Below are 26,523 nucleotides of genomic sequence, written 5' to 3'. Positions count from 1 at the left end.
TAATTATTCATTAATTATTCATTCAATTAATAAACACTTATCTGACTATAATGAATGAAAAATGATTTCACGTATGAATTTTGTATCAATAAATTTATTGTTTATTAATTGTAAAATATCTTATCGGTGATATAAAAATTTTTTTAATAAATAAAAATAAATAAAAAAAGCATTTTGGATTAATAAAGGCTTCCAATATATTTTCAACTTCTTTATTGTCTGATATAAATGTTTGTATAATAAATTGGTGAATAGATAAAATTAGAGTATAAGTAATCCAGAAAAATTTACTCCAGTGGAATTTCCTCTTGCACCACCTGAAATATCAATAATGACAATTAATGACAATTTCCGACTAATAATCGATATTAATAATAAAACTATTGCACTATTAGATAATCAAAAAATATCCACAAAACAAGAAAATTTAAATAAATCATAATTCCTACGAATTCTTACAGAACAATGGAAAAATAAATGAAATAAATACAAATAAAAATGTTAAAAGTCAAAATTAACAATAAAATAATAGACAGTTTCACGTATTATTGACAAATGCAATAAAATGAATTGTTGTGTATTTAGTAATAAAGGATAAAAAAGCTATTCAGTTCACCTGAATGCAAACTCTGAGGTATTCCATCTCAGAAATTTCCTGTGCTTTAGCAGGCGGCACTTTTCCCCGTCGGCGCAACTCTTGTTTCGCCTCGTTCAAATCAAATATCTCCACAGGATCCAATTTAGCCTTGAGCACTAGACCGGCCAGGTACTCAACGTAGTGCTGCCTGCGGGGAAAAGCACCGGTATTTTAATAATAATTGTACAATTCGCCGAATTTACCTTGAATAAATCGCGCCTATAGTCATCAGGATTTCGTTTGTACCAATTCGGTGGTAAATTCATACCAGCCCTTTTGATACACGTTTCGAGGTCATCGATTGACAGAATAGGCAGTGGTTCCAGTTTTGACACACGGATTTTCTCCACGAGATATTCAACGTAGTGACTCCTGGATCCAATTTATTAGTCAATTTATTAATCACCGAGAGGATTTCAAAGTCTTACAGTCACGAGTCAATTATTCTCATTTCATTCAAATAAAATCTACAAATCTACCTTTACGACCCGTGCACTTTATTTTTATACATATAAATTGAAAATTAATATATTCAATTAATAATTCAATTAAACCTTCTCATAAAAAATGTTGGGGTGAAACGATTATCATTAATTGATTACTGATGATTCAAGGTAATGATTATTCATAATTACAATATGTTATCCACCGATTGAGAAAATAAATAGTTATTCCTATGATCACTAATTAATTGAATTACCTGCAGAGTCCCGCGTGATTCTCCACGACATCAGCATTGCAGATAGCATCAACAACACCAGTCGGTGTTTCCTTCTGCAGCTGAACTTTGCATTTGCGATCATTATTACGATTAACGGTATTGAATTCGATTTTGTTCTCCCTTAAGAGCACCTGGAGTTGTCCTGGCTCCTTATCTCGCAGATAGAACAGACAATTTCGAGGATGATGAGCATGGAGACCTAGTTTTGAGCAGTAAGAGCTGATTGTGCACTTGGCACCCATCATGAAGGCCTTGCCACATCCACAGCAGAACTCGTACTTGCACTGGTGACAGGTGAAGTGCATGCAACCACCACGGGACAGGGAGTAACGGAATTTGCACTTGGGGCAGTCGATACCATTGTCCGCCAGGTGTTGAGCTAGACCTGCTGCCTGATTGTCGGGGTCATTCTCGTCCTTCCACGCGGAAAACTGCTCGCAGGTCGTCCCTTCATGCTGCTTCTCCCACTGGAGTTCATCAATTTCATTAAAAATTCAATACAAACATTTGAATAAAAAAAAAAACAAAACAAAAAAACAGCTTCAAAGTCTTCTGCAAATTTTTACAGAGATCAGTTAATCAATTTATTTCACTTGATCATTCTTAATTTAATTGATTGAAGTGTAGAGATATTCTTACAGGTCTCCGACAGAAGGCACACGTCACAGATCTGCAGTCAGGGCAGATCAGCCGCTTCTGATTTGGATTTGCATAAAATCCACTCGAGCACTGAAACATCATTTTCATCAAAATTACATGACAATTTTAATTATTCAAATAATCCCATAATAATCCATAATACCTTTTAATTCTACCCCAAGCACTCTCTCTTAAAAAATTTATTCACTAAAAAATCGCTTTCCCATCGATTTATCAATGAATGATTGATTCTGCGATTGAGTAATTATTCTCACCTGTGCACACCATTTGAAATTGGGATCCTGCATGAGAGTCCGATCCCTCAATTTTCTCTGGAAGAGTTCGTGAATAGGTGGATCGAGCAGAGACTTCAACTGAATATCAAGGATGCTGAAGTACTCGAGGATGTCGTCCTCATTGGCATCTTTCAGATCAGGTTCCTTGCAGAAAGGGCAAACAGCATCCACGATATTCCTGTCACTAATCTGAATAGTGAAGTAGTTCTTAGCGCAATCATTGCAGCATCTGTGAACGCACTTCAGCATCGAGACCATCTGCAGAGAAAATATCACCTGGTGAATTATTCTGGAGTAACTGGAAAGAAGTGTGAGGGTCTACCTGACTAACAGCGAATCTCCCAGTACACAATTCACACTCCTGTTGGAGATATGCTATTGCTGATTCCACACTCCCACATTCTTTGGCTGCATTAATAGCTTCTTCATCGTTGAACTTCAGACTGATGAGACTAGCGGCAACCTCTGCCTCTTCGTAGCTGGAGACCTTTTCCTCTGCCAATAAACGTCTTGCCGTCCTCTACAGGAAATCATCAATCATTTACAATAACATCCTCACCCCTTCAAGCAATATTAATTAATTACTACGAATTAATTCGAAAATTTGAAAATAATGAGGAATAATTATCCCTCATAAAACAATTACAGACAATTGAAAAGGAATTATTGATGAGAAAAAAAATTACGTAAACGTGAACGAATATGAATGAATGAAAGAATTAATAGAGCAACAAGAGTCTGGAGTTGAATTTTCTTTTCTAATGGAAAAGTTTTTAATGATAATTAAAGCTATAGCACATGCGGATGTCATGAGCCATTGTTATAATAATATCATAAATCCACAATTTGATGTGTTCTGGGGGAATATTCTTGGGATTGTCTGGACTACTGACCTCCCTCTCATTCTTCGGTGATTTGTCAGGTATGAGCAAGTCCTTGACTTCTCTTGAATTTTTTCTCTCGCGTTTTGGCATTTCTCCTTCAAATTGTTCAACATAACTAGCAACAATGGAGAAACGTTTTCTGGGTGTTACTGCGGGATCGATAGCTTCAGACTCACTCGCTCGTAATTTCGAAGGATTCAATTTGACATTAACCGTGATCATCTGGTCAATCTGGGTATGAACGTCATCCCTTGGGAGACTAGATGGCGGTGAAGACTCCAGGGAATTGTCGACTGAACTGTCTTCAGATATCTCTGGGATCTCTTCATCATCATCTTCACTGGAATTTATCATCATCTCCTCTGCATCTTCATCTTCAAACTCGGAATTTGATAATTCCGCTTTTATACGATCTAGAGTTCGCTGCAGCATTAGTTCTGCACCCGTGGGATCCTCTGAGGATGATCTTCTCTCAAGGACTGTCGCCATTTTGTGGGAGCCTGTCGAGTCAGAATTACTGGAGTATGTTATCTCTTCGATTATCTCTACAATTTCTTCCTCGGAACTTTCTTCAGCCTCGACTTGTTCCATTTCTTTCTCTTCAATTTCACCTTCACATTCTCTGATTTCTTCTTCAATATTTGATATTTTTATTTCTCCTTTCGGGGAATTCGTCTGATGTTTTCCATCTATTTCTCCATTTTTGGGGGTGAATGGGGGAGAGTTATCGCTTTCTTTACGGCATTTGTTATTATTTTTAATTATTAAATCATTAATTGCAGTATTTGGTGAAGAAATAGTTGGAGAGAGGACCGGAATCGCCCGAACCGGGGGTGTTATTTCAGTTCTCACAGGCACTGAAGAACTCACTTCAATAATTTTCTGACTAGTCACTGAGACAGTCTGAGGTTTCTTCTGGTAAACCGGAATTTTCGACTGCGATTTCCGTAATTTATCGTCAACTGTCACCACTTTATTCTCGTTTTTTATTCTTCCATCATTCGCATCAGACCTCACCGCAGTTTGTAATAAATTTGAAGTTCCCGTAGTCTTCATTTTTATTTTTGTTACAATTTCTTCATCAATGGAGAATTTCTTCTCTTCGCGAAGAGATTTTTCTGGCGCTATCATCTCTTCACAAGTTTTATCTTCACTCATTTTTATATTCTTCAGAGTTTCTGGTGTTCCCGGTGGTTTTTTCATCTTCATTACTGTTTCTATATTAATTTTCGCCTCTCCATCTTTCTTCCCATCAATTTCTGAATTCTGATTTTGAGTCATTGTTTCTGAAGTTCGTCCATCCAATCTTCCGCTCTTGATAGAATTCCTAGAAACGACCACAGAATTTTTCTTCGGAGGAGAGAATGATTTGATCGTGGCTCTCCCTGGTATTCTCCTCCCATAAATTCTTTTCACCGGAGACTTTGCCCTCTGCCTCGTCCTCTTCACCACCGAATTCTTCCGGATCTTCCCTACGTCTCTGATTTTTTCCTGTGGAGTCCCTCGATGTCCAGACAATATCGTTTCATCCAGGGATTTTTCACAATTGACATCAGACCCAATAGTCATTTCATCCAATCGCACCAGATTCATCTTCAAAGACCCCTGAACCACCAGAGACTCCAAAGCCGGAATTGCATCGTTCACGGCTACCACCGGAGACTCCTTTATCATCAATTCAAACGTCTCAGGCCTCATTCCCTCAATTAAGTCTTCTCTGTAATTGTTTCTTCCCTCAAGGTCGACCTCTACCTTCTTCACCATTTCTTCAATAACTTCTGGAATCTTAAATTCTTCTAAAGTGTCAAAGAACTCTTCAGACAATTCATTCTCTTCAGCACTTTTCACAGCATTTTCCGTGTCCTTCTCTATTTGTTCTCTCAAAAGATCAATTCCCTGAAGTTTCTCTTCCTTATCATCAGATATCTTCTTATCCTTCACTTTATCGTGTGGTCTTCCCTTGGAAAAACACAAAGGCTCAATGTAAATAGAACTTCTTATGACCTTGACCCCGTCCTTGCGCCTAAAATCACTCTCAAAAAATAAATTCCCTGAGTCATCCCCTTTTTTCTTCCTCAAACCAACAAAATCCCGAATTTCTTCGCTATCTCTGGAGGGACTATTCACTAAAACTCCGGGTTCAACTGGACTCGATGATTTGAGGTCATTGAAAGCGTTAGAAATTTTTATTTCTCCTTTGATCATTTCTTCTCGAGTTTTATTAGTAGCAGGGAACTCTGGTTTATCGCTCAATCCCATTTTCATGGATTTCGATAATGGAAATCTTGACATCATGCTCGAGAATTTAGTTTTTAATGATTTGAGTGCACTCATGCTTAATGATGATGATGATGACTCGAGGGATTCAACTTCACACTGTGTACGTACCCCTTCTGATGGTGATTCGCTTTTTCCGGAAGTGAATTCAGTATTTTTTGTGTATCCCATCGCTTTTTCAGTTTCTTCAATTTTTTCCATGACTTCTGGAACAAGTTTTGATGATTTGGACGAAACCTCATTGATTTCTTTTTTCGGAGAATTTATCCCCTCATTTTTTGAATTTTTTATTTCTTCTTCCACTTTCACATTATTTACATGTTCTTCGACTAGTATTTCTTGTTCTACAGGAATTTCTTCTCTCAATTTTACATCATTTGAATTTCTTGGTTTTTTTTGGCGTTCAAATTTCGATTCTTTAGGTATTTCTTTTTTTAACTTCGGGTCACTCCCATCTTCTGAATTAATTTGCATTTTTTTTACCGGAATTGACTCATTTTCCGTGGTTTTTTCATTCGATTTTTCAATCGGTTTTTCAGTCGCTGAGTTATCTCTCGATTTTTCCACGTCAATTCCTTGATTTTCCTTTCTTTTAATTTTTTCACGGGATTCCCCAGAGAATTTTGGTTTGTTCACTTGATTTTTTAGATTTTTTTGCATTTCCTGCGGTAAAATCGGTGGAAATTTTGTGCCTTCCGATTTTTCAATTTCTCTCTGAGAAATTGATGCCCCTGAAGAGATCTCTGTAAGAGGGATTCTTTCAGAGGGATTTCCCTCCACTTTCTTATCAATTTCTCTTGGAAGTTCTACATTTTCATAAAGCGGATTGACTGCGGGCCCTGCAATTTTCCAATTACCGATTCCATTCGCCGATTTATTCTGGAATCCTTGTAGAGCAACCGTAAGAGGCCCCAGGAACTGCTCTGGAAGAGATTTCATTGCCGACAGGAATTTCTCCACAGCCTCTGACGAACCGATTCGATCGATTTCATTTGTTTGATCAATCAATTTACGATTGATTTCTCTCACGATCGGCTTGTTCACTTCACTTTCTTTTTCCTCAGGGGATTCAGGCACAATTTTATCGATTAATCGAATTCCTTGATTCTGCTGGGTTTTGACAGTTTTTCGTTCAATGTTTATCGATTTTTCATCGTCTCGGAGAATTTCACAACTGCTGAATAAATCGTTTTCATTATTACCTTCGATTAGGGATTTCTTAACGATTTTCGAGTGTTTTTCGATGAGATCTTCCGGGATATCTTCCTGCAACTCTGGGAAATGAGAGTGATTTTCTGACATTACCTGATTGCTTGCTTCCAACTCCCCTACGGCTGCTACCGATTTTTCATCGATTATTCCCGACAAATCGATCGCACCAGCCACTTCTGCATTTCAATACAAAACAGAAAATCATTTTTCTCAATTTATCAGTCTTTTTTCAAAATCGTCGTCTTTATTGATTACATTGATGCAATTACATAAATTATTTACCCACGCGTGGTGCGGCCTCGTCGTTCTCAACCCCAACAGGTGGTCCCCAAATTCGCATTAAAAACGGTTTCAACAGATTCTTCTGGAGTTCAAGAAGAGCGACGTCTTCATTACCTCCGTGATTATTCAGGGCCTTAATCACGTCGACAAGTGGAAAATTTCCTTTCGACATTATCCCTGCGCACTGGAGAAAAAAAAAAAAACATAAAAACAATTCGATTTCTGACAAATATCCAAAATTGGCATAAAAAATTCCAATTAAATTCCAATCAGACTCAAATTAATATACTGATCCGATAATAATAATAATAATATTCATCATCATTTTGAAAATTGATTAATTAATGAAGAAAATGGCACCTTCTGCTGTCTGATTTGAATGGCCTTTGTGACAGCAGTCCAGACATCCCCTCTGCAGGACCTCAGGGCTTCCCTCGCCTCTTGACCAGACAATATGCCAATGTCATTCCGATCGTCAGGCATCTCTCGACCCCTGGTGGACACCAACACCTGGACAGTGTCCACGAGATGAGGCCACTGGTGGGTCAACCACTCCAACGGATTAGCCGCACCCTGGGCCAGTGCCACCCGGAGATCATCAGCTGAGAAACCATTTTTCTCAGCGTCACGCAGCATCTCAACGATCTCCAGCCCCTGGCGTGTCAAGGAGACACTTGGGGATGGTGGGTGGTGTGGTGACTCCTGGTGATATCTGGACTGACTTGGCTCCTTTTCCAAATTTAAACCATCATTAATTATTTCAAAAATGGACAATCGACACACAAAAATCAAAGCTGTAACGATTAAACAATTGATTTTAATTACGTAATCGTTATCAATTGTCATTAATTATCGTTATTAATTATTTAAAAAATCCAGGAGTATATTGCAATTCTAATTCTAGGGCTAATTAATCACTATCACACCGAGGCTGAACAATTAATCCACGACGAGAAAATAAAATATAAGAAGCGAAAAAACTGATAAACAATCGGGGAAACACCCGGAGGGAAAATCGAGGATTTACCCTGGAGCGGTAATAGAGATGAGGAGAGTCGATGGAATTTCGTCTGGAGCGATGAGACGTCGCTTGGAGGACGTACTGGGGTTGGATGACATGGGGATACAAGTCCGGGCTGTTGTACCTCGTCGGTTCCTGGAACGCAGGCTCATCCATTTTTTTAGTCTTTTATTTCCATTGTTGGGGATTTTCTTACCTCTGAATCGCTGTCCTCGTCGCAGAATAGCTGACGTGGATCTGGGGATAATTTCGATTTCCTCGTCGCCGTCGCCTTTACCTCCTGGGGCACCTCGTACGTCTGGAGAACAGAATTCCCTTGTTTTTCTAATTAAATCATTATCAATCAAATCGTTGAGTTTTTAGGGGAATGAGAATTTTCACCTGGGTAGCGATACTCTGAGGTGGAGGGGATGTTCCTCTCTCGATGGAGATGGCCTGAACTCCTAGTGAGAGATCAGCTGCAGGTGGCGATGACGATTCTGGTGTTTCTCCTGAAGCAGTTCCCAGGTTTCTCATTGGAGAAGTCAAAGTACATTTCGACGGCAACTTCTCGGCCATTTTTTCCTTCAGCTCATCTGTAATTACTTCCCCAGAATTTCCCTCGTCTAAAACGAATGAATAAGTAAATTATTCTATTCTACTAACAACTACATAATTTTTTTTTTTAATTGCTATTTTAAATAATTCTAAAAAACCAAAATCCTTTGAATGAATAATAAAAAATTCCAACTATAAATCAATTTCAAATAATCTTTATTATTCATTCAATCGTACAAGAGTGCACAAAAAGTATAAACTTTCTTAAAAATAATAAAAAGCGCCACCAATACCCAGCCCAAAATAATTCCTCGAAGGACCCGAAAAAAAAAAAAAGATAAAAAAAATCATCAAGCCCTCTTAGACACCCGGAATCGATAACCAATCAAAATCCAGTGAATAGCCCCAAAAAATGATTGAAAAATGATTGAAGCCCCAGATGTATTTAATTTTCCACGAAAAATCTGTCAGTTTATTTAAAAACTTTAGTCCCAAAAGAAAAACTAATTTTCCTTCTCATTCTACCTTTGATATTCGAGTTGCTCTCCTCACTGTTCGATACCCTATGTTTTCCGTCCCCCGGATCGTTCCTGACACCTGGGGGAAGCGCCGAGTTTCTGGTCTTGCAGCAGACGACGCAGACTTTAACCTTATGATCATTAATAAAAGTGCAGTGCTCACACGCCCATTCCTCACTCACAACTCCCTCTCTATTGAATTTCTGTTTAATTCTCTTGTCATCGATCCCCATGTGCTTGACGAGCTCCAGCCCGGGGTCCTGGAGCTTCTTCGAATTATCCAGAGCCCGGGAGTTCTCGACTTCAACTTTCACTTGGGGTTTTTCCGCTTTAGGTCTCTGAATTTTCCTGACGGCTTCACGATTGGATCTGGTATCCGAATCCTGATCAGTACTAGATCTCCGGTGATTCCTGACACCGTTGGGCTTGTCGATGATTTTATCAGGCTCGAGGGAGCGCTCGGTGGACTGTGAGCGCCTTCGTCGGTCCCTTCGTCTGTCTTCATCGGTCTCGGAATTTCGGGAGATGGAGGAACGCTGGGACCTGCGACTGATGGAGATGCTCCTCTGGCGGTCCTCCTCGGTCTCTGAGAGGCGACGACGTGAGTCATCTCGAAGGACTGAACCTCCCCGACGGGATCGACGGTCTTCCTCGGCCTCTGAGGCGTGACGGGAGGAGTACGAACGTGTCTCCAGATCGGAAAAATCACCTCGATGGGGTATTTGATCCTCTGATCTCCAGTGCCTGAAACCAGGACATACCCCTTGAAATCCATGACTCAAAATGAAATTTAAATTAATTTTTCAGTTCCACGAATTCCTGTTGAAAAGAAATAGTAGAAATTCCTCACCCTCTTCGACTCGTGGATATTCTGCACCGGTCGTCCTCGTACCCGCGCCTCTTCAGGCTCGTTCTTCTCATGTTCCTGGAGGACCTGGACAATCTGTCATCGAAATCTGACTCGTCGGACTCCTCGGAGCTGGCGTCACTCGGTGAATCAGATGGTGGTCGTGATCTCGATCTCGAGATCATTGACTTCCTGGATCTGGTGCTCGGAGATGGTGAGGCTGGTCTACTCCTCCGGGACTTGTAGCTCCTCGCGGGGCTGTGACAGCGTGATAACGTACCTGGGTACTGGGGTGGCAGCATCGCCTGGGGGGTGTAGCCCATCGGGTAGCCCCAGATTCCTGGGTGATTCAAACTCATCGTCGATCCACTCAGGCTTGTGTCCCAGGGTGTACCTGGGGGGTACCACATCAGGGGAACACCTCGGGGACCCAGGTGGGCCATTGATTGGGCCTGAAGTCAGGACCAATTTTTTACAGAAAAAATTGATTTTCATGAAAAATATAATAATATTGTTTATTATGTATTTATTATATGATTATATTATTATTTCATTGATTTTCCAAGATAAAATTGCCTTTTCTCTCAAATTTTTGGAAAATTCTTCAATTTTTAATGAAAAAAATACTAATTTTGTTTTTAATGAACGGAAAAATTCACCTGCTGCATCCCAGGGTTCCACAGATGCTGTGCCGAGAGGTCGGAGACGCTAGAGGATCCCATCATGCTCCTAGGGGGTGGAGGTGGTGGTGTATGTAAAATCGGCCTCGAGTTGCCGAGACTCAGGGGCCGGGGGGTGTTGGCCTCCCTCATCCCCTCCGGAGTGCTGATTCTCCTTCGGCTGGCATCCTGAGCTCTCATCGCCTCCTGGTACCTCCGGTACCTCTCCTGAGCAATTTTTCCGTAAATAATACTCCAATAAAAATCAATATATATATAATAATTTATCGTTAAAACATCAATTAAACCGCTGAGAATAAAAAAATAATTTGTTGTTGAATTTAAAAAAGTGAAGAGGTAGAAAAAATGGGATGACTAATGAATTATAAATAATAATAATTAAGATAAGAAATTACCTGTAAAGTGGACATTTTATCCAATCCCGTGCCGACACTATCCAAGGCCGAATGAGATTGTGCAGTTCGTTGATTAATAATATTGCTATCGGGTGCCGATGGCAAGGGTCTCTCCTGGTGATTCAAGGTTTTCTTCACCCCGGACTCCTGCTTCAAAGCCCTTGCCTAGGGCCCGAAACCTCACATTAAATTATCCACAACAAAATCCATCGTCCCCTTGAGGATATCGTCGCTAATTACCTCTAATAAAGGGATTCACCAGGAGTTGGGAATGGGGATTAAAGCAACTATATCGTGTACAGTATTCTCCCTGTAATATTTCACTTTGAAGTGTTCATTACAATTAGTTAATTAAATAATTGCGTGGAGTAATCGTGACGCCTCGGTGTGACATTTCAGGTTTTATCTATTTTTTACGAAATTCTCCAATTTCATTTCCCAAATAATTCTTTCATTTACTCTGCCCCAGAAAATTCGTTGAAAATTCTTATTCATCAGTTAAATTATAATTGTTGACTTAATTATTCTAATTTCTGATTCTTTAAATTAAATTAATTACGTATGGTCAATGAATAAAATGAAAATTCAACAAAATTCGTGAACGAATGCCTCAGAATTTAAAACCAACATTCTACTCTCTCCCAGAAAAAATATTTATGGATTAATTACACCGAATTAATTATATTCTCTAATTACCGGATACCAGATATAAAAAAATTCATGAAAAACTAAATTCCTGAAATGGTATGAATGTCAGTTTTCAGGCCAGTGCGCAGCCTACCTGAGTGTTTCTACGATTTCGTCGTGGTGGTGGGACTGGTGGTGCCTGGGATTCCCCTTTTGGTGGAAGTGGTGGTCTTGCTCTGGACGACACCTCCTGGGTAACTATTCGCCGCCGGGTATGACCCCGTCTTTTCGGGTGTTTATGATTCATGTCGTCGCAGGCCTCGCAGTAGCTCTCTCTGCAAACATCGCACTTGGCGAATAAATTTCCACTTCCGCATAGAGCGCATTTCAGGGTGACATGGGGATTTCGCTGTTGGGGGCTGGAGTTTTGGTTCGGCGATCGATTTGACGGGGGAAATTCGATCACTTCATAATCTGGATCACCGCAATCACCTGTCAGGGAGGGCGGGGGCATCTTCGGGGGTGCTGGAACCCCTCGGGACTGCGGCGCTGATTTCTGATGATCCTGTGCCTGAATACCAGGGGAGGAGTCTAAGAAATTCTCTTTCATCCATTTTTTAAATTTTTAAATACATCCTAATAGTAACAATAATAATAATAATATATTCATTATATTAATTCTCATTTTAATATATATACATATATATTAATAAAATAATTAATTTCGTTTAATCTCCCGATTTTTTAAGTCCCGAGAAATGAGAAATTTCAAGATTATTCATATTTCATTTAAAAAGCCATATAAATTCGTGCGGAAATCGGCGACATCGGCGGAGGGAAAAAAACCAATAGAAACGACATACCATGACCCAGTGGGGCATTGTCCTCGCCATCCTCAGTCTGGTGGACGGATTAGAAATGGCCATCGGCCGCCACTTCTCCGGCCCGGGATTCTGCAAGATATTTCCCCGACACCTGAACAATCACCCAGCGCAATCTCCCCACAACCCCCAAAAATCATCTCATAATCCCAAAAATCCCAAAACTCCCTCAAAAAAATGAAAATTCCTCGTAACGGCACCGATCACAAAATCTATTTGTGAAACCGAGGAAAAGCTCAATATCCAAAAATAAATCGTGCGCCACTCGGTTTATTTCCATGAATTAACATACATTTCCTGGTTGCACCCATTCTCCATCGATAAACAAATTTATCCCCTCCCGAAAGAGGTAGAGAGTAATTGAAACCAATAGAATGAAAATTGATGAATCTCAAGAGAAAACTGAAGGATTTCCAATTGAAAAAAAATTGTGAATTGATCAGTCGATTTAAAAGAATCGATCGAGATGATTTTTGATGGTTTATTTATTCACTCACACTCATTTCGTATTCCTCAGGATAATCTCCAGTGAAAAATCAACTGGATCTGGTGATAACACGACGATGATGCTCTCACTGATGCTCGACTGCAGATGAGACTTGTGGGACGTCGAGAATCAAATCTATTTTTGGATCTTTGCTGAAGAACACTGGACCATTGCCCACTTTTCTTCAGCTTTCTAACGCGCATTATAAATATAATATTTTGTTTGAAGTAAAGGAGGATTAAATTAAACATTAATCCAAAGTCAATTGTCTATAATTAAAATAGAATTCGACCAAAATTTCTAATAAAAATTTGGAATCAACTGGGATGGAATTGTTCAATGAAATAATTAATTAAACGAACGATTGAAATTGATTATTTTTTATTTATTATTCAGCATCAGTACATAATAACCTGGAATCCTCGATTACAAAACATGACATAAATGATAATTACTCCAAAAGTAAACGATAAAAAAGTGAATTATTCCTCAGTGAACCTTGAGTTTTCAATTATGTCAAGAGCGAGCACTGCTACGAGAAAAGTCGATAAACATTTTCTCTAGGAAATTGAGTTCCCCAGATATAATTTTTTATCACTCATCCCCATAACCCGCCTCAATCGCGAGATAAAGTGCCGTTAACGTTTGACAATTTGAAAAATCATGATTTACTTGTAGAACTCGTGCTCGGATTCATCCTTCTTGATATTATTCTTGTATCCCTTCTCGAAGTCCTTGGCCAGGACGATGTACCTGTTCTCCCTAACAGCGTGCATTCCAGCCTCCTGGCAGATAGCATTGATGTCAGCCCCAGATATTCTGTCAGGACGTGCAACGTAGTCCTCGAGATCGACTTCCTCACTCAAATTCATCTTCGCGGTTATAGTCGAGAAAATAAGACGCTTCTGTCGTCGATCTGGCAGTGGAAATTCGATCTTCCTGTCGAGCCTTCCTGGACGAAGAAGAGCTGGATCCAGAGTATCAGCCCTGTTGGTAGCCATGATGACCTTGACATTTGTTGTCTGATCGAATCCATCCATCTGATTCAAAAGCTCCAAAAGAATTCGTTGCACCTCTCGATCAGCCCCAGTCTGGGCGTCAAATCGTTTCGTGGCGATGGCGTCAATCTCGTCGACGAAGATAATAGCTGGTGAATTCTCCTTGGCCAGACGAAAAACATCGCGAACCATTCGAGGACCCTCACCCAAGTACTTCTGGACAAATTCAGAACCCACGACGCGAATGAAAGCTGCTGTTGTGTGACGTGCCACTGCCTTCGCCAGCATCGTCTTACCACATCCCGGGGGACCGTACATCAACACTCCACGGGGTGGATCGATACCTGGGGGGGTAGAAATAATTTTCATTTAACTCCTCTCAAATTCAGGGAAAAAATAACTTCTAATCGATCCCATCCCCTCATTTTCGGCGCACATTACATTCAGAAATATTCATCATGAATCAAATTGGGAAAAGCTCAATTTTTTTTATTTATCACGTAATTTTTGTAATTAAATTGATTGAATTGTTGTAATTATAATTGAGGTGTGGAAAAATGTAAAGAGTAAAATGAAATCCTACCGATCTGCTTGTAAAGCTCGAAGTGAGTGAGTGGAAGCTCGACAGCCTCTCGAATCTCCTGTTTCTGCATGTCCATTCCTCCGATGTCGCTGTATAAGATATCTGGCTTCTCATCGGCCTGGAGCATCGAGATGCTGGAGTCAGCCTCTGGTGGGAGGACATCGACGAGGGCATTGCTGTGCTTGTGAAGAGCAACACTCGCTGATGGTTTCAGCAGCTCTCGATCGATCGTCGATAGAATACGAACGTAATAATTCGAGCCTGTAGTCGATCCCACGATACCAGTATTCTGGTCAACAGCCTCCAGAAACTGACCGATCACCAGGGGAACACTCTGGATACGTTTCACCTCCTCCTGTGCGTGAAGGTACTCCTTTTTCAGATTTCGCTGCTCATCCTTGATGTATTCCTCCTGGACCTTTAGGAATTCCAGCATTCGTTGGAGTTTCTGAAAATTTAAAAATTTCTTCATTAATTCATGGAGTAGAGGGAAAATATTTTTTCATAATTTTCACTGAGACACTTAATTTAATTGGACATTAAGGCCCGGGTGGACTACCTATAGAACGTCATCTTTTGTTTAAATTTTATCTTTCTAGCCTAAAATACATAAAAATTTGGGATAAGTTTTGAGGTCACGAAAATCACTGGATTTGGCATGAAAAAATAATGAAAAAAAAGAGGAAAAAATTTTGAAGGGCGCTAAAGAGCAATATTTATGAAAAGGGATTTTCCAGGTTTACAAAAAAATAATGAAAAATCTGCAGCATTTGATTGCCTGTAGCTGCATTCAATTCAGTGGAGGGTTTGGTTTGTGTGGTGAATACTTGACATACATGCTACATATTTTTCATTATTTTTTTGGAAACCTGGAAAATCCCTTTTCATAAATATCGCTCTTTAGTGCCCTTCAAAATTTTTTCCTCTTTTTTTTCATTATTTTTTCATGCCAAATCCAGTGATTTTCGTGACCTCAAAACTTATCCCAAATTTTTATGTATTTTAGGCTAGAAAGATAAAATTTAAACAAAAGATGACGTTCTATAGGTAGTCCACCCGGGCCTTAAAGTGAAAAATTGAAGAAATGATAAATTATTTTTTTCCTTCGTTTTTTTTTGAGAATATCTCGTAAGCGAGGGGAGATACGAGAATTTTGTAGGGGACGTTTTTGGAGAGAGGAAGAGATTGTAGAGGCAAAAGGTGATAAGGGCCTCATCGATTAATCCAAAAGTTCTGGATATATTTCTGGTTTTTGATGATTGAAAATTGATGCACCTTGTATTTTGTGTACAAATCCTCGACATCGAGCTCCTCCCCGGAGGAATAGTGCCCCACAGTTGGTTTTGGCTCCAGCTCCAGAACGTCCTAATGGAACAATCGAAAAAGAAGATTTTTATTAATGAACTAGACAGTAATTTCGGCCGCAGAGAAAAATCCTTAGAAAGAAAGTAACGAAAGACTTAACCCCAAATCAATGACCCACAAAGAACGTGAATTTCTTTTTGAAAATCTGCGTAAAGGGATCAAAAAAATTACAATAAATATTCAATTGATCTGTGGACATACCTTGTCAGGCACGATAACACTCATTTCCTCCATTTTCATCGAGAAATCGATCTAGTCTTTTCAGAAAATACAAAAGACTTTTCAGAATGACTCTCAAAAACCTGTGGAGAGTGACAGCAGCCAATGGTGTCCTCTCACGACTGAAAAATCGGGAGAACAGGTGGAAATCCTTTTAACCAACAGAAAAATTTCATGTATATATATTTTTTTAAATAGTATATTTCGTAACAAGTGCAGAAAACGGATTTTTGACGTGTGGAAAGTTTATAGCACGAGTTGAAGGCGTATAATTAATAACAACCAATAATAATTCATCATTAAAAATGACCCAATTATTTACAATAACTAATTAAATAATTGATAAAAATGAGAATTAAGTTGCAAATTTCAAAAAAAAGGAGAGAGTAAAAAAAAATATTTTCTCAAAAAAAAAATCCCTCCTTCAAAAAAATCCGCTTACCGACTCCATCTCCAATCTCATCAGAGTCGATAAAGCAGTCCAACCGTCAGCAGTGTCAATCGCCCCAAAAGTGCCCCTCTGTACCCCCCCAAAAAAAAAAGCCGTGACACCCCAAAATTGTCCCCACCTCCCAGTAGAAGCCAGGACCCCGTGGCCGCCAAAAAAAATCCAAAATCGGGTCACTGGTCCCAGCAGACCCGTCCTAACCTCCAAAATCTGACACGAAGTCTTGCTCACAGGGAAATTCATTTGACATTGAAGGGGAAAAAAAGGAAAAGAAAAAAAAATGGGAAAAACCTGTCAAAGTCAATGAAGAATCGTGACAAGGTCATCATCAGGAGTTGTATTATCCCAGGGACGGGGGATAAATCTCAGGTTGAGTCTGGATATTAAATTGATTCGTTGGTTGACCCAGAGGTGTATGTGACCTAGTGATACGTAAAAATGTCGTCTAGTTCGAGGAAGTGAGGTGACAGGTGGGGGTGGGTGGCGGCGGGGGGGTTGGGGTAATCGGTGGGAAAAGGAGAAGTGAAGGAGTTAGAGCCGTTGAAAACATGTCAGGACGGATCAGTCGTGCGCAGGCTGCGAGCGTCGTTGTGTCAACTATCGAATGCGCAATATGTGGTTGTACAGATAAATTACTCAGATGTTCACGTTGTAAAAGTGTTGTTTACTGCAACAAAGAGCACCAGAAGTTGGATTGGAAGAGACATCGAGTTCACTGTAGAAAGAGCATTGATTATGAGGATCATTCTTCTTCCTGCTTCAGTGGTGGACTTTCTAACCTAAGTCATAACATTGAAGAGATCGAGAGGATACAGGAGAGCACCAGGAAGCACCAGAAAACCAGTGAGTGCTGATTCATTTTGACATTGGTCATGAATTTCATCTATTTTATATTTTCTCATTCTATCGGCGATATTTCCACAGGTTCGGGGGGGGGGGGGGCTCGAATGAAAATACACGCGTTTGTTAGATCTGGGAATTCTCTATAAAATCCTCTGGTTTTGAAGTCATTTTGCACCAGGAGGTCGACGGAAAATGAGGACGAACATTTTATTGAGATATCTCAGAATGGGCAAAATGAAAATCGGGGATTCGGGACTCATTTTGAAGGGCATGAAAAGCCCTTTAAATTGACCCTGAATTTATTGACATCGCACCGTCCTACCCTGAGACATCAGTCATTAACAATCCCCTCTGTTGTCCAGTAGAATTCCTCCAGGAATTTTCCCAAAATCTCACCTTTTCCGTTGTTTTTCCAACAGATCTAGCCAAAAACCGATCGAACTCAACCCCGAACGAATTCTCCATTGAAACAACAACCACAACAACTGGAAAAAGTAAAAAAAGCGGCTGGACATCGCCGATACTCTTCGAGGGAAGTGCAGAGGACACAATTCTTGGTGCAAGAGCAGAGTCTCTGAACCCAACACTTGGGCCCAGTGACTCAGAAGAAATATTTACAGACAATTCTCATCATCAGAACGGAATGAAAACGTTTCCCGAAGTGTCACTGAGTCGTGACGATGATTTTCTACCACCGTTTCTCCATAGGAATAGAAATAATTTCGAGGAATTCATAATCGATGACATATGCAGAAATGTTATAAGGGATATGAATAAATACGGTGTTTGTGTTGTTGATGATTTTCTTGGGGCTGACAAGTGTTTGACAGTGCTCGATGAAGTGTTGAATATGTACAGTGCTGGTGTGTTCAAGGATGGTCAACTCGTGTCTAATAAAGCTGGTGCTAAAGATTTGAAGACAATCAGGGGAGATCAGATCACGTGGCTCGATGGAAAGGAGAAACAGTGTCCCAACATTGGGATGCTCATATCTCAGGTCGATGCCATTGTCATGAGGGCCAATAAGATGGATGACAATGGGAAAATGGGAAATTACAATATCAATGGCAGGACGAAGGTAATTTCAATTTCATCCATTTTCAATCCCGAAATCGAGGAAATCTCGTATGGGAATAAGATTTTACCTCACAAATTTAAAATTCCCAAACGAAAATGATAAACGAACCATTCGCACCTTCACGGATTATATTCCGTTCACGAAAGACGTTCTCCATGCGTTGAAAATAGGCCCCCAGGATCTTCGATCGGAAATTTCTCAAGCCTTCTAATGAACTAGGGCTTGTCAACATAGTCAGAAGGGTTCGCAAGATAATTCATCCTTTTTCAGGTTGAATGACTGGTTTTGTGGGTTTAAATTGTTATCACTGCTCTACAAACACCTTGAATGTAAACACAATTGTCTCCGGCACACATTGCCACTTCTTTCTCATATGATAGTTGCAACAAACCCACAAAGTGCTGTCAGTCACGTACGCCATTTACCCCTCCCTCCTGTCACCTTGCATCATTGAGCATTTATTCTTGAATGTGTACATTATGATCAACCGGTCAACCCACGTGTTTCTAGTGATTTTATATTAAATCATAAAATCATAAATTTATATTAAATCATAAAATAATCATAAAATTTATTCGGTAAAATAAATAAAAAGAAATTTTTTAATCATCTCAGTCTTTAATCATTATAAATTTTTAACACTCGATTTTTCGGTAAGATCTTTTTTACAATTCTCAATTGGCTCTACAATAAAGGCGACCATAAAAATCTGGCTATCTCTCATAGATTTCGAGATATTCACCAGAAAAGTTTCTATCGTTTGAATCAATTTTCGTCGTTGGTCTGTCGGTTTCATTTGCATTATATTCTATAATTGAAAGTGAATTGATTTTGTCTGTCAACCTTCAAGAAGGTGAATCCTCTCAGTCTAGATTCAGGAAATTATCGTCAGGATAAACATCAAGATTGATATTATCTGGGAAGATTTACGTGTAGGAGAGTGAGAAAACATTTTTGGGAATTCATGCAGGGAATTACGATCGGGGAAAATAAATAATCTCTATCTTTATTTTCACGAGGAAGTGAGAGAAGTGGTTTCGTTTTTTGCATAACTACGTCACGGGTTTAAAATTAGTCTCGACCTCGAAGAGGCTGCAGGAAAATTCGATGTTACTATTCGATAACTCGAGAAATAACGCGCACTATTTGTTTTACGTTTTTTTTTTTTTTCAATGGAACGAAGGAGATTGGTTGGTGATGCTGAGGTCGTTGAGGCAGGTCATTCATTCCCAAATCGACGACAATCGGACCACCAACTTGAAGAACTTCTTCGAGAACTAGAAAAATCCCTGCGAAAAAGTCCAATAACTCTCAATTATCATTAACTTTTAACGGGTGCAGAAGTGCACGTAGGCCAGGCGAAGATTTTGACAGATAAAAAATCTTCTGACTGATGGGGAAAAAAACTGATGATTGACTTGATAACGAAAATATTTTGCCATCAATTACCAAAACGGTGGCTTTATGAATAAATAATTAGTTATAGGATTTAATTTGTAACGAGATAATGAAGACAATGAAGGGCAGGAAGACAATGGAACAGGCCGAATTTTCGCACTTGAATGGAAGATGAGGTTTCAAGGGTGCGATGGAAAATGTGTCAAGGTCCAAGATTGATGGAGTCGCGTGGCCTTCGACGCACGTGTATAAATTAATTACGGAAAACGATCCTTCCAATCCTTCTCCGAGAGCTCAATTTTTCACTGACTCGAGAGAGTCTATTTTTAACATGATAAACCTGGAGGAGATTCCCCAGGAGATCTCCTGCAGAAGGTGATGCCGGATTTTTTCCCGAGCCCATGAGCCCATGAGCCCATGACTCACGAGGTGTTTTATTGATCACTGGACACTGGTCTCGTGCACTCAGTTGTGATTGATTAAATTCCGAGTGAGTTACCGCAATTTTGGTCCCAAGATTGTTCTCTGAATTCGACGGTTCCCCATGGGTCCTCCATTCTTTCCTTCGGTATTTATTCCAGGGCTATTGATGGAAATCACTTAATGGGACACGCGTGGCTGATGGGCACGTAGGCCAAGTGAAAGTCCCCAATAATTCGGGGATTTCCACGAGCTGTCAAAGCCACACATGCGCACCCATTTCCACATTCATTCAATTTTCCAATCGAAATTCCCGATTACTATGAGACTCGTTAGAAATAAATCAATTAAAATCCACAATTATCCACAACTAAATATTCCGGAATTTTCATACTAAGAATTGTAGAACGAATGTCACAGTGTTTTTTTTTTTTTTTTTTTTTTCAAACGACAAGTGTTTTGAAAATTAATAAATGTCAGGGTAGCTTTAAAAATTCATAGAACTGAGAATTGAACAAAGGAGGAGACAATGGAATTGTTTTAGAGACCACAATGCTCATACAATATTGTCTACGTCAGTTGTAAATAAAACGCAAACGACTCGATTGAACTTGACAGAGTTATTAATAGACGAGGAAAATTGAAGAAATCATTACTGAATAATTCTTTTTTTTTCAGGCTATGGTCGCCTGCTATCCGGGATATGGCTCTCATTATGTTAAACATGTGGATAATCCGAATCGCGATGGAAGATGCATCACCGCTATTTACTACCTCAACAAAGATTGGGACATTAAGGTGAATTTAATGAGTAAAAATGATGGAGCGAGTCAACGGTTCGGGGAATATCTTAGGATCTGGGCGAGATATCCAAATGCTTGTTCTACCTTTTTTGGGGAGCTCAGCGAGAGCTATCAAAAAGGTTCCCATGATATTTTCGATATCTACCTTAGATTCCCAGATATTCCTGAAAATCTACCTGTTTGTCACGAGTCGATTATTGAACCAGTTGTTCATTCAATTTCGTCAATCGTCAATGGCTTGGGATCGGTAGAGTGGAATTAAAGAATTTTTTTTATCAGTTTGAAGTTCTTTTTTTGAACTTTCAAATGAAAGAGTAATCATTCGATTTCAATCCGCGGCTTTCGAGTTATTGGCTATTGGAGATTTTATTTTTCATTTAATTTCATTTAATTTGTTGTTGATATTTTGCTTGGGGCTCAGTTTAGTCGTTCTCTGATGTGGGTTTTACTGAGGGATGTCTCATTTTCTTGTCCAGAAAAACGGTGGACTCTTGAGGATATTTCCAGAGGGCTGGAGAGATCAGGTAGCCGACATTCAGCCCCTCTTCGACAGGCTGTTGTTCTTCTGGTCTGACAGGAGAAATCCTCACGAGGTCCAGCCCGCCTACAAGACGAGATATGCCATCACCCTTTGGTATTTCGATGCTGAGGAGAGAAGTCAAGCTTGCAGGAGATATCAGAGAGAAAGTATGAATTATTTCTCTTCCAAAACTTTTCTCCAAATCATTTTCCCGCCAATATCTCAACATTGATGAAAGATAATGGTATTTTCATAGACACCTTTTTTGTAGTTGGCATAATTATCCATAAAAAATGTTTATGCAAAAAATTCGCTATGCGCCTTTGATTCGGACATATCGACTAAAAACTGAACTCGAAAAAAATGCACCTGTCCTTGTTTTCCAGTTTATGGAATTATTTATTAAAAATCATAAATCATAAATAAATAATCATGACAAATCATAAATTGTTCAAGACATTTTAACATCCCCTTGTAATTCTGAAACCTATGAACAAAAATGAAATCGCAGAATGAGGAAAAACTAATATTTATGTTTTATTATTTCAGGAGAAGTTTCAAAATCATGAAATGCAGTTTCACCTGAAAAAAATCATAACGTCATCCACTTTTACCTTCCTCCCCCGACAAGAGGCAGGATATTTGTAAATAGATAATTAATTAAACAGAGCACTGGTACATAAATGTCACGTATTAATTATGTATTCGATCGAAGACTCTGAGAAATAAGTGCAATGTTGAAGAAAAAAAAAATCCCCCAGTGTTGATCGCCGCTCTTCCTTGATTAACTTCCCCCAGGGATTGAAATTAACGAGTGTTCGGCCAGTAGGTTGATAATTCTTCACATTTTTACGCTATTATTTAATTGTTGACGAGAAGAATTGATAAATTGTGGAGGAAAATCGACGAGTTCATTGATTAATCGATTGAATTGCTCTAGTAGTTTGAATTTTGGGGAGAGATAATATTTTGCGAGTGATTAGAAGCCAGGGATTCATTAAACACTGGAGATAATGTTTTTCTGATTAGAATTCATTAATTCTGTGGGGATTGGTTCTGTTTAATTGCAAAATAATGCACTTTTTGGGTCCCAAAATAAATTGTCGATTAGTCATCAACTTAAACAACTTGTCGATTAGTCATCGAGAGCCACAGACTGACGTGAATCGAGTGGAATGCGAGCTTCTCATTTTGTACATTGAGGTAAAAAAAAAAATTGATCCAATGAGAGAAATAAAAATCAAATTCACCTCTAATTAATTATTGTACGAATACGTTTTGTATTTTTCAGCACTCTTATTTCCCCCTTCACCTCTCAGACACAATTTTTCATGCTGAGAGTATCTCAGTATCGAGTTTAATACGATTGTTTAAATTATTAATTGATTATAAGTTTTCTTGGATTTTTAATTCAATTTGTGAGAGATCAGCTATTATATTAATTCAATTTATTATAGTGTTGTTAATTACTTAAGTTATGGGAGGAATGTGCTCCTCGTCAGAGTATTGTAAAACTGAACATAGAACAGATTTTATTACGAGCGATTGAATAAATACTGTACAGAGAACATTATTTACATTATTTATTTATTATAAGTCTAATTATTAAGCGTGTCTCTCGTTATTATCATAATGAAGGGACAACTATGAGATATTTTCAATTCAATTCAATTCAATTTTGTTCACTCGCTATTTATTACGATTAATTAAAGTTGATTAATCGTCATAATTAATGAATTAATCGTAATTGGTACGGGAAAAATAATGAATTATGACTTTACGAATTCACATGTTCTCGGTATCATTTGGGAGTTCACAGTCCTCGACTTCGCCGGTACCTGGTCTGTACACCTTGAAGGAGAAATTATTCCTGGGGAATGATCCGGGATTTATCACTTGGCAGTCATCGACTCTCGTCGTGTACTGCTGGGAATTATCAGCTACGATGATCAGATCGGGAGTGGGAAACAGCTGGAGGACGTGATCGTGTTTCCAGTAGACTGGAACCACTGGGAGACTCATAGGGGCCAGGTGAGACTGCGAGATCATCGTCTTGGCGTACTAGAATAAATTTTTTTTAATTATGAAAGTGTATGCAGATTGATTTACATACCATAAACAAAAATGTTTGCAAGAATTAATCATGAATTTTTAAAGAAAAATTAAAAATATTTGAAAAATCATTAAGTAATTGTTGTTATGAAAATTACAGGTTAATTATTTCCACTCCAAAAATATTTTGCTCGACGAATGATTGGGAATAAATAGAAAACTCACGTGATCATGAAAATTTCCCTGTTCCGGATACTTCAAAGTATTTCTGCACATTTTTGAGATCATGTCTTCCCTGAAGACGACGATTTCCTTTGTGCAGTACTGAATCCTGCAGGGATTGCCGACTAGGATAGCCCCAGGAATTTTTTTGATGAAATCCTCGAGAATTTTGTGAGGTAACGGTCCCCTGGGAAGGATTTTGGCGGCCCCCAGGTCCTGAGGGCCAGGAACAAATACAAATTTTGAATTTTTTTTTAGATCAGGATGGGCGTCGATGAGTCTTGCCAGGTGATTAAAGCCATCTTTGAGTTTTTTGCCACTGGTGACGTTGGGAGGAGACGATAGGAAGTGACCACAGAGGATAAAGGCAATGGGGGGGACGTCGGAGTAGCCCTCGAGGATCACTTTGAACTTTCTGAGGATCTCTGAATTGTCCAGCCACAGTTCTGAAATTATCACGATCATGTCTGTGTTGTGGGCCTCCTGGTGCTGCTGGAGCTTTTCTGAGCACTTCAGCGAGGTCCTGTGAGTACCTCCGAAGGTGTTTTCTGTCCCAAAAGATGCTCGGGAGTTTGCCGAAGGCTCCACCGGGGGAAGCTGGATTTTTTTCACATCCAGGACGCCGTCCTCGAAGTAGCCCTGGGCTATCACTATGCAACCTTCTGTTATCAGACCTTCGTCGAATACTTGGGGATTTATTTGTTAAGGGTAATAAATTTTTGAGGGGAATTGACTAAAAAATTGAAAGTTGAAGAGAGTTATTGTGGATAATTATTCAATTTTAATATTTTCCCTTTCGATAAAAAAATCACGTGAATTTGGGTTTAAGTTGGAAATTTTTCACTTTCGTAAAGGCTTTTTGTTCTCATCGAGGACGTAATCGTTCCGTTAATGAGTGGTTTTTAATAAAAATCGTCGGACTGAATGAAAAAAGGATATTGTCTTGGCGATGTCAATCTTAATAGCACCTCCAGTGTCCTCGAGGAAGTACTGTCCATCCACCAGTTGTGACAATATCCCCATGACGTAGACGTTTCCCTCCCTCGAGTTGGTCAGCAAAAACTCGACAGGTACGAGTTCCTTCTTCTCTTTGCTCTTCTCACCAAATTTTCTGGGGGCGAAGGGCTCCTGGCGCAATGTCCTCTGCCTCAGGAGACTCAGCCTGTTCCTGAAGACGTTGGGCTTGCATATGGGCTCGGGAAAGTAATCCGGCATCACCTTCTGCAGGACAAACTTCTTCATGGAGATGTCGTAGAGGACCTGGGGGATCTCCTCCAGGTTTAACACGTTAAAAATAGTCTCAGACTCGTCGAGGATCGCGTTCGGTTTTAAGCATTCTTTTATTGCCAGTTTTACGTGATCGAGGGCGATGTGAGGGTCCGAAAGATTCTGCTCCAGGATTTGATCTGTTATTCTCGTCAGCCAGTGGTCTCGTTGGTCTGGAGGAAGACTCAGCAGTTGCTTTACTACGAATGTAGCGATAGGCCTGACAAATTCAATCGAGGAAAAGAAATTAAAATCATCCCCAGGGGCTTACAAAAAAATTTAATTAAACAAAAACCTAATAATTAAAAAATACGTAAATCCGTTATCAATTTAATCAGATAATCACCTGGTGATGACGAATCCATACATAGAAAATGAGCTCTGCACATTTTTAATCGCTTTATCGTCTGCCATAACGATTGGGCAACTAAAAATCCTCCAGATTAATCAACAAACCAGAAGTCTTCTAACCTCATTTACTTGATACATCAATTTCCAGTCTATATCCAATTTAAAATAAAAGAAATCCTGCAGAACTACCTTTGAAGATCAAAAAACGAAAAATAAAATTCACAACAATTAGACCCCCAAATTTTATCAATTATTTTTGAGCTTTTTATCAAGCACTCCAGCACCCCAAGAGAGGAAGGGCGCCACACACAATGCTGGGGTATCCATCAAGTCGACGGGGTGAATTTTATTTTCTGCAGTATGAATGCTCTTTGTTTTTCATTTGTTTAACTCAAATTTAGTCGACTGTAGAACGAGCGGAAGGGGGAAGCCACATCTTGATGAATTTCAAGTAAAAAAATAATTCAATATGTTGAAGATATACCACTAATGAGTTTATATTTTTAAATAAGCGCGTTGTCCTAGTGGCAACGTGCTCGACTGGCACGCCGGTGGCCCGGGTTCAATCCCGGCATCATTAATTTTTTTTTTTTCAAAATAATTTCAATTTTTTTTTTTGTTAATGGCTGTGAATCAATCGAAATATCGTTTAAAAACTGAATATTTCAAAATCGAGAAGATATCCAGTGAAATTGAAAAATTAGCAATTTTTAAAAACGATACTTTTGCAATATATATACTCCTAATGAAATTATTATACTGTAATTGTGCGTTATCCTAGTGGTAACGTGTTTGGCTAGCACGCCGACGGCCCGGGTTCGATCCCGCCGTCATTCATTTTTTTTTTTAAATAATTCCAATTTTTTCTGTAGATAGGTATTCACTGCAATTGAAAAATTCGAAATTTTTGAAAAAGTATCAGGGTAACATGAACATCGAGGAGCTATTCACTGAAATTTTCACTGAAAGTGAAAAATTCGAAATTTTTGAAAAAGTATCAGGGTAACATGACAATC

General features: G+C 39.2%; 4 protein-coding genes across 7 annotated transcripts; 1 reads left to right on the top strand and 3 right to left on the bottom strand.

The window, feature by feature from the left end:
- Nucleotides 1–204: 204 nt before the first annotated feature.
- On the bottom strand, nucleotides 205–13,047 carry LUBEL (Linear Ubiquitin E3 ligase). 3 transcript variants are annotated; one of them, XM_011311805.1, is made up of 20 exons: nucleotides 12,952–13,047; nucleotides 12,437–12,526; nucleotides 11,728–12,144; nucleotides 10,947–11,111; nucleotides 10,531–10,758; nucleotides 9,875–10,323; nucleotides 9,032–9,768; nucleotides 8,351–8,574; nucleotides 8,166–8,267; nucleotides 7,976–8,104; nucleotides 7,309–7,677; nucleotides 6,949–7,132; nucleotides 6,760–6,842; nucleotides 3,187–5,136; nucleotides 2,616–2,813; nucleotides 2,273–2,551; nucleotides 1,998–2,087; nucleotides 1,338–1,825; nucleotides 617–785; nucleotides 205–317 (listed from the first exon to the last, which is right to left on the bottom strand). In XM_011311805.1, the coding sequence occupies exons 1-20, from the start codon at nucleotides 12,955–12,957 to the stop codon at nucleotides 288–290; spliced, it is 6,387 nt and encodes a 2,128-aa protein (XP_011310107.1). In that variant the 5' UTR covers nucleotides 12,958–13,047; the 3' UTR covers nucleotides 205–287. The 3 variants fall into 3 exon arrangements, with proteins under 3 accessions (XP_011310107.1, XP_011310105.1, XP_011310106.1); XM_011311803.1 differs by having other exon boundaries at nucleotides 5,566–6,842; nucleotides 8,351–8,553; XM_011311804.1 differs by lacking the exon at nucleotides 12,437–12,526 and having other exon boundaries at nucleotides 5,566–6,842; nucleotides 11,728–11,908; nucleotides 12,952–13,046.
- Nucleotides 13,048–13,305: 258 nt separating this feature from the next.
- Nucleotides 13,306–16,228, bottom strand: LOC105270695 (26S protease regulatory subunit 6B). Its single transcript, XM_011311802.1, has 4 exons — nucleotides 16,089–16,228; nucleotides 15,798–15,887; nucleotides 14,523–14,970; nucleotides 13,306–14,283 (listed from the first exon to the last, which is right to left on the bottom strand). The coding sequence occupies exons 1-4, from the start codon at nucleotides 16,125–16,127 to the stop codon at nucleotides 13,610–13,612; spliced, it is 1,251 nt and encodes a 416-aa protein (XP_011310104.1). The 5' UTR covers nucleotides 16,128–16,228; the 3' UTR covers nucleotides 13,306–13,609.
- Nucleotides 16,229–16,565: 337 nt separating this feature from the next.
- On the top strand, nucleotides 16,566–23,184 carry LOC105270693 (HIF prolyl hydroxylase). 2 transcript variants are annotated; one of them, XR_892583.1, is made up of 6 exons: nucleotides 16,566–17,397; nucleotides 17,817–18,475; nucleotides 20,972–21,091; nucleotides 21,573–21,783; nucleotides 22,166–22,819; nucleotides 22,908–23,184. XR_892583.1 is itself a non-coding variant. In XM_011311800.1 (5 exons), the coding sequence occupies exons 1-5, from the start codon at nucleotides 17,103–17,105 to the stop codon at nucleotides 22,183–22,185; spliced, it is 1,305 nt and encodes a 434-aa protein (XP_011310102.1). In that variant the 5' UTR covers nucleotides 16,566–17,102; the 3' UTR covers nucleotides 22,186–23,184. The 2 variants fall into 2 exon arrangements, 1 of the variants encoding a protein (XP_011310102.1); XM_011311800.1 differs by having other exon boundaries at nucleotides 22,166–23,184.
- On the bottom strand, nucleotides 23,020–25,899 carry DNApol-epsilon58 (DNA polymerase epsilon subunit 2). The gene is made up of 4 exons (XM_011311801.1): nucleotides 25,503–25,899; nucleotides 24,830–25,376; nucleotides 23,894–24,577; nucleotides 23,020–23,677 (listed from the first exon to the last, which is right to left on the bottom strand). Exons 1-4 carry the CDS (start codon nucleotides 25,568–25,570, stop codon nucleotides 23,402–23,404), a joined length of 1,575 nt encoding a protein of 524 aa, XP_011310103.1. The 5' UTR covers nucleotides 25,571–25,899; the 3' UTR covers nucleotides 23,020–23,401.
- Between the last annotated feature and the right edge of the window lie 624 nt (nucleotides 25,900–26,523).

Source organism: Fopius arisanus, unplaced genomic scaffold (assembly GCF_000806365.1).
Source record: "Fopius arisanus strain USDA-PBARC FA_bdor unplaced genomic scaffold, ASM80636v1 scaffold00092, whole genome shotgun sequence".
Classification (NCBI taxonomy): Eukaryota; Metazoa; Arthropoda; class Insecta; order Hymenoptera; family Braconidae; genus Fopius; species Fopius arisanus.
The sequence above is the reverse complement of the archived record's forward strand: the minus strand, read 5'-3'. Positions and strand labels throughout refer to the sequence as shown.